The 7,947-nt window shown below is 40.9% G+C and overlaps 1 protein-coding gene across 1 annotated transcript; it reads right to left on the bottom strand.

The window, feature by feature from the left end:
• Nucleotides 1-6,737: 6,737 nt before the first annotated feature.
• LOC103077865 (melanoma-associated antigen B10-like) lies at nucleotides 6,738-7,696 on the bottom strand. Its single transcript, XM_007448107.1, has 2 exons — nucleotides 7,622-7,696; nucleotides 6,738-7,508 (listed from the first exon to the last, which is right to left on the bottom strand). The coding sequence occupies exons 1-2, from the start codon at nucleotides 7,694-7,696 to the stop codon at nucleotides 6,738-6,740; spliced, it is 846 nt and encodes a 281-aa protein (XP_007448169.1).
• Nucleotides 7,697-7,947: the final 251 nt, after the last annotated feature.

The raw sequence follows: 7,947 nt of genomic DNA, 5'->3' as shown, positions 1-7,947 counted from the left end.
TACTCCACCCTCAAGGAGGCGGGGCATAACTCCCCACCCCTTAAGTGTGGGCTGAACATAGTGACTTCTTTCCAAAGGGTACTGTATGGAAAGGAGGAGGAAAGAGTAACTGTACAGTGGAGAAACTTGACAAACACTACCTTAGGTAGATGAACAAGGTGATATCATCAGTTATTAAGTCATGTTGATAGTGTGCCCTTGATATAATGAAAATGGCACTTTATTCCTGAGGCCTTCCTCTTAAGAACCCATAATGCCAGTCTAATCATGAGAAAGATATCAAAGACATCCCAATAGAGGGGACCTTCTGCAAAATACTTGACAAATACTCCCCCAAATTGTCAAGATCATCAAAAATAAGGAAAGTCTGATAAACTGTCACAGTCTAGAAGAGCCTAAGAGAAGTGATGTCTAAATGCAATGTGCTATTGTGGGTGGGATCTTGGTCCAGAAAAAGGACATTAGGAAAAAAATGAAGGAAAACTGAATGAAGTATGGACTTTTGCTCTTAGTAAGGTATCAATATTGGTTCAATAGTTTGACAAATTTATCATACTAATGTAAGATATTAAGAATAGGGGAGAGTGAGCGCTGTGTATAAGGGAACTCTCTGTACTACCTTTGCAACTTTTCTGTAATTAGAAAACTATTGAAAATGTTGAGAATAGCTAACACAGAATTTAATTTTAATGTTTAATTCAATCAATCTGGAGTTATTACAACAACTTGGACATCACATATCAACTCCAATCATTTTTTTAATTTATTTTTTTTACAGTAGGTCCTTGTTGGTTATCTATTTTAAGCATAGCAGTGTGTACATGTCAATCCCAAACTCCCAATCTGCACCATTTGCAATGATTCTCTCCACCCAGTCTGTAAAATGTTTACATATCTGGTGCCAGCTGTCTACCCCAGAGAGTATCTGGTGGCAACATAGACTACCGAATACACGTTTGCCTTATGGCTGCAAAGAACTCAGGAACCAAGGGAGGCAGTCTAAGGTGGGGATAGCATCTAGATTATTTCTTAATGTTCTAGCCCCAACTTCAGTGCTGGAAGGGCTCTGTACACAGAAGAAATAGCTTTTGTCATCAGGTATCAAGAGAGCTTTCAGCCCTGGTACACTGGCAAGGATGTGCAGAACCACCAGAGTAGTGAAGAGATGTAGGTTTCCCAGAATTCATTAATATGATCACTGCCTGACATGGGGGAGCTATCTATACTCTGCCTGACTGACAGTGAGCAGGGGGGATTCTAAGGTAGGGAGGGGTATCAGGCAAGCTTCTGGTCCTTTCATCCAGTAGATCTACCCACTCAGATGGCTCTACAACTTTAAGCTGGTAATGATTCATAAATTTTCTAAGCTTTTTCATGGAAGTTGGCCAGAACCCTCCAAGATTCCCCATGTTCTGTCCTTCTGTTCCCTTTTCCACTATCTGCTGAGCTCTGAATTCAGAACCCTGACTGCCAGCCTGCCCTGGGCTATCAGGACTTGGTTTAGTATGTGGCCTCTCTCATGGATTCTGGAAATTTCTTTACCCCCCAGGCCTCCTGGTGCTCCTTACTAGTTGAGGATATCCTGTCTAGACTCTTCCTGGAGATCTAATCATTCTAACCAAACCCTTGCTTCTTAAAGTAATTGAAAAGAATCTTATTGACATAGAGTTTTAAAACATGTACCCAGAGATATCCCAGTACTGAAGATACCTTACAAAAATCCTGCTTTGTATGGATGAGGAATTAATTAATGAGGAATTATTTTTTGAGTAAAATAATTAGAAAATGGAAATACAAAATAAAATAACATTGAGGATATATATTCACATAAAAGATTGATCAACATTTAAAGTTTATCAAATAAAATGCTTGTGAGTTTATGATATTTATATACATTAATATGTGAGAGTAGAAATTGGTACAGTATTATTGAAACAGAATAGCAGTGATATTCATAAAAATTTACAATCAATACACAATTTCCACTTCAACCCAATGTTCATTTCTATGTCTTTCCATAAGAAAAAATACACATTTGCCCAATAATTTATATTTAACGATGTTGGTATCAGTTCTGTTAGTTATAGCAACAAATGGAAAACAACTTATGTGCCCATCAGAAGGAGAATGGTTAATTTAATTATGGCACGTACATACTTTAGAATTATTGGGGGTAGTTAAAAGAGTGAGATGGATCCATATGTGCTTTCACAGAAAATCCTGCGCTCATTTCATTAAGTGACAGGGACAAGAGGCAAAACAATATGTACGTCATTATCTATGTGTGTTAAAAAACTCACATTGAATTTTAGTACTATATCTATGTAAGAAAAAAGCCCAGAATATATTTTAATATAATATATAAACATTTAAAAATTATGGTTAACTGTGAGTAAGGCTGAATTTTGGAGGATGAAATAAGGAATGGGATTTGGATTCATCCATATTTTTCTAGCATCAAGAATATATGCAGTATTTCTATTGTAATTAGTATATTTAAGTAAGACGGACAACAGAAATAATTGTAGCTGTGTGTTATTCAGATAAAGTATCTGTTAGCAGAAATGTAGGACGAAGCCGGAAACCTGAATGACAACACTTCAAAAGTTTCTCTCTCCTACACATAAAGCTTGCCTTGGGTTAGCCAGTGTCTCTGCTGTCACGTGACCCAGGGATCCAGGCTGCTTCCACCATATGGATCCAAATCTCAGCACAGGCTTTGCATGTTTGCTGCTTAATTGAACAGAAAGCATCCAGGTAGCACAAATGTCTTGGTCTGAAAAGGACAAACATTGTTTCTGTTCATATTTCAGTGGCAAGGGTAGTTACAAAACCCTTTCTAATACAAGTGGACTGGACGATACAGTCTTGCAATCTCTCCACAAACAGTTAACGGAGTAGGAGATCATCAGTAAAGTACAACACTTACAATTTGTATACAAAAGCCCTCTTCATTCTTGGAGAAGTTTCTGAGAAGGCAAAAATTGCCTTGCAACACTCCAACTTTTTCTAGTGTCTGCTATGTGACAGGTGTTTTCAGATACAGGCTCACACCAGTTTTCTAAAGGACACTGTAAATCTCAGCAGGGAAGTGTCGGTCACCTTTTGTCACTAAATAGTACCTTTCTGCACTTACCTTTACAGTAGTCTCAATACACTGAAACTTTTCTTCTTCTTTTTTCTGCGTGGTCAAAAATCACAGCTTGTGAGCCTCTGCTGCCCATCACCTGATGAACATGCCTGAACACTTGTACAGGTGTCTTTAGGCACACTGGAAAACCAGGATTTTCCTCTTGGGTAGATACAGGCAAGACTCAGGAAAATGATGGTCAATTTTTTTTTCTTATCAAAGGTGGCATGTCCACCAGGGAGATTATGTTCTATATTGTTGGTAGACTGAATAATTGCTCCATGAAGATGCCCATACGTTATTCCTGAAACCTGTGAATATGTTATGTTACATGGCCAAAGGCACTTTGCAGATGTGGTAAGGTTATGCAAGCGACTTTAAGATAAAGATATTATACTGGAATACCTGGCTGGACCCCAGGTAATCTAATGACATGACCCCTTACAAGCAGAGAACCTTCTCTGGCTTGCTGCAGAAGAGAGATGTGGCAGACAGGGAAGTTCAAGAAATGCCAAGCGTGAGAAAGATTCAAAGTTTAATTGCTGACTCAAAATATATGGGGCCACATGTGAGGACCGGGGAGAGGTCTGGAGAAACTATGGCAGCTCCAGCTGACAGTCAGCAAGAAAACAGGGCCTTGGTCTTATTATCACAAAGAACTGGGTTCTGCCACAACCTGAATGCTTTTGGAAGGAAATTGTTCCCAGAACTCATGAGGAGAGGTCTGGCAGCTGAAAGCTTGACTTGGGCCTTGTGAAACCCAGAACAGAGAAACCAGCAGAAGCAACTTGGATTTCTCACCCACAGACATGTGAGAGAATAAATTTGTGTTGTTGTAAACTGCTAAATTTGTGGCAATATGTGGAATACTGGCATAAACTTCTGGAAGGGCTACAGGGTCTGTTAGAATCCAGTCTAGGCAGATGGTTGTGACACAGTGATTTCCTTGGTCCTTCCTCATCTACCATTTAGAAGGGAGGCTTTGGTTCTTTGCCACTTAATTAAGCTCACTCATCAGTGTACAGATTCAGTGGCCAGTCTCAAATAAGTCAGCAGATTAAATTCTCTTTTCTTTCTAACCTTGTCTGCTTTCTAAAACCTTCTAACTTCAGGTTTATCTTGCAAGAACCTGTAGATCCTGTGCCTAATCTACTCACAAGCCAATTTGGAAAAAATTTTGAAAGTGTGGTGGAAGCACCCAGAGCAGATGAGCAGACTTCTAAACTTCACCTCCAAAGTAAACAACAGTGGTTGGGGCTGCTGCTAGAAGAGAGATTCCACAGTCAGGGATGGGACAGACAGGGGATGTCTGCAGGGAGTTGGAATGCTCTAAATCAGGGGAAAGGTGGGTGATTCTGGGTTTTCTGTTCCACTGGGAGCAGAGTGCAGCCTTATAAAAGGAAGCAGGGGAGAGCTGGACAGCAGGTTAGGATCCAGATGTGGGCATGAGGGCACACTGGGGAAGACCCAGGGGAAGAGCGATGTAATTCGGAAAGGACTGGATCTGGTCCCATGTACCAGCACTGGGTAGAATCAGCCCTAAAAGAACCCTGTGGATAGAGGCAGGAGAACCTTAGGCAAATGCAGGCCATAGATAGTCCTCACTTGGTGTTTAATTCTCATTTTCACTTTATTAATACACCTGGGTTTAGTACATTGGCTGCAGATACCTTCTTTTTTTTTATTTCTCGGGAGACATTGTGGAGTAATGAGAAATGAATTAAAAGATAGAAAGTTGGCCTCAGGCTGGGAGGGGTGGAACAGTGTGGGCTCTAGAGGAATTCAGACCAGGGTTCTGGTCCCAGCTCTGTCACTTACAAGCCAGGTGAACTCAGGAAAATTGCAAAACGCTATGAGCCTCAGAGTCTTCATCTGTGAAATGGACTTGATAAGTAGTCCTCTTGCTCTTGCTTCACATATATCATGTAATAGGAATGTTGGAATGTAACTTATGCAAGACACTGGCACAGTCTCTGGCATTTATTGGGTTTTACTAAACTTTAGTTATTACTATAATTATTTTCACCCTAAAACCTACTAACCTCCCCCTCTGGTTTATTTTTTTTTTTTAATCCAGGAAATATCATAGAATTTGTAGCTCTCTAGGATATGGCATAAGAAATCAGCCAATATGTTGCTTAGCATGTTAAACTAAGTTACTTGCTGTATAAATTTTCTTAGTATATATTATTTATTACTGGTGTGGGGGATCCTACCCAGTTTGATGCAACTCAAAATTCCTGAAATTTGTGTCAAAGTCTATTTCCATCCCTCCCTTATATCTTCCCTTCCATCCAAAACACTTGAGTTTGCAATTACTTTACCTCCATCACAAATCTAGTTCTAGCTTAGAGTTTACCAAATTACATCCCAGATAACCTAATTAAAATGCCCATCTATTGGATGGACTATGTCTTTCCCAGCCCAAGGCAAAGGTTGCCAGCACAGTGGCTTCTGAGCATCCCGCCTCATATAAGTATCACCCTTACTTCTCAGACACTCCGTTGTTATAATGTGCACAAATCACCTGTTTTGTGGACTGTGTTCCTCCACACTGGAAAAAGAGCACAGGCCCTCTTCCACTCCCACCCCAGGTGAAGATTGCTCTGCTTTATACATGGTCTTGAAGCAACTGCTAAAAGCAGCTTTCCATTCCAGGCTTTAGTCTCTCAATCTGAGACACATCATCTGAGATTTTAGTCTCTGCCTACCGCTCAAACAAACTCATCTGACCCACCAGCTTAATTAAAATTACCTCCCACTGAAGGGCTTGCAGTTTCCCAAGGTCTCAAACCCCTTTACCATGGGATATTTACATTTCACTACAATTAAAACCCCCAAGTCCTCACACCATCTTTTGACTTGTCCTTTTAGTGGTAGGGAATATCTTACAATATTCCTAACGTCATAGCTGCTCCAAGACTTTAAAATTCTACTTTAAAATTCTATGGGCAGGAATGGTTCTTGTTCATCTTAGTATTCCCCATACTAACAGGGAGCTTTGCAAAGATTAGATGCTTAATTATTGTTAAGGGAGAAAAAAGTGGGCCACTGAAAAAGAGGTCTAATTTATTACAATATTATTTATCCAATATTAATAATAATAAATATTATTATTACAATAATATTTATTACAATATTATTTTATTTATATATATATCATGTTATGAAATAACAGACCAAAAGTGATAAATGAAGCCAAGAATTTATCATCTTTTATTTATTTCTCCATTTCTTGACCCCAACTATTACATTGTTGAGTTTTTCACATTTCCAAGGAAATGCCTCGTCTATTGCCATGTTATCTTATTCCAAATTACTAAATAAGGTAGAACTTTTCCAATTAGTTTTACAAAATAATAAAACTCTTACTCTTAAATCTCATTCACAGCAATCAGTGTTTGAGCAACATCACTCATAGATTTGGATTATGAAGCTACTTAAACCTTCTATTAAAAGGAACAATATTTTAAAAAAATATCCAATTTACTACATAGAACAGAAACACAAATATATGTTATACACTATGTTGTCTGCAGCCCCACCCCAACCTTCTACTACTTAGAATGTGGACTTCTCTTTTTAACAACAAAGTGAAGAATCTGCCTCAGACTCTATTGGGGTGGGAGGAGCTGCTGGCTATGGCCCTGGAGCGCACGCTGGCCAGGGCAGCAGTGCCAGCCCTGGCTGCAGCCCTGGCTCGGGCTTTCTCTCCCTCATCTCTCAAAGCCCCTTCATACCAGGATGGGAAGGCACTGGGGACCGTATCATGGATCTTGGCCAGAACCTCCAGCACTTTCATCTTTCCGGTTTCAGCGTGGGCTCTTGGGCCCCACAGAAACTCATAGCACGGAGGATCGCTGTTGGGCACCTGGCGGTACTCCAGGTACCTTTCCCGCACTAAATCTTTGGTGATAAGCTTCCTGGGCTCCCCAAAAATGAAGTGCTTCCTCCCCTCATATAACCCCATCACATTCAATATTTGCCAGACTTGCTCCTCAGTGGCACAATTGCCCTTAGTCAAGATCACACCCAGAACAGCCATCAACAGGCCTGTCTTGGGAACCTCTTTATCATCGCTCAGGTTTGCATCATAGCTTGGTTCTGGCCTGTTGACAAGGACATAGATGTGCCAGTAGGGACCCACTTCCTTCAGGTCAAGGCCAAAGATCATCTCCAGGTGCTCAGAAGCTCTCTTGAGGATCTCAAGGAAGTGATTCCTATAAATCTGGATTATATTTCTCAGCGTATCTGCCTTGGTAATAGGCTCTTTCATTTGATGCTTGTACAACAGGTAATACACCAGTATAACCACCTTCTCATCCATATGGCCTCTGTAGATGGGCTCAGTGTATGAAACAGCTCTGGCTCTCTGACGCTGTGGATTGCAACATGACCAAGCAATAGGTGAGTTTTGGGAAATAGCTTTGCAATGAGGAGGGAAGAAGACGGGAACTCTTCTCCCACTTTCACAGTGGCCTGAGCACCTACCAGATCCTCGGGCTCGTCTAGGGCCTGGCAGCGTTTCTCTCGGGCACAGAGCTTACTCTTCTGACCCCGAGGCATGATGACTTTCAACAAAAGCAGCAGGCAAGTGGCGGGTGACTCAGTGACCTAAAGGAAAGAGGATGAGATTGCTGGGCCACTTCAACAGGGAGATAGATATAGCCTTGGCCTCTACTGAAGGCCGCCTCTGTAGGTTTCCTTGAGGGCACCGTTCTAGGAGCCCACAAAGTTCCTATTCTCTAATTTGCCTCTTCCCTGAGGACCCTGTGGAAATAACTAGGGTGTACCTTAGCTCCTACCTACCAAATCTG

The sequence above is a fragment of the Lipotes vexillifer genome, unplaced genomic scaffold (assembly GCF_000442215.2).
Source record: "Lipotes vexillifer unplaced genomic scaffold, Lipotes_vexillifer_v1.1 scaffold435, whole genome shotgun sequence".
In the NCBI taxonomy this organism is placed as follows: Eukaryota; Metazoa; Chordata; class Mammalia; order Artiodactyla; family Lipotidae; genus Lipotes; species Lipotes vexillifer.
Note: the sequence above shows the minus strand (reverse complement) of the source record. Positions and strands in the feature narration are given on the sequence as shown.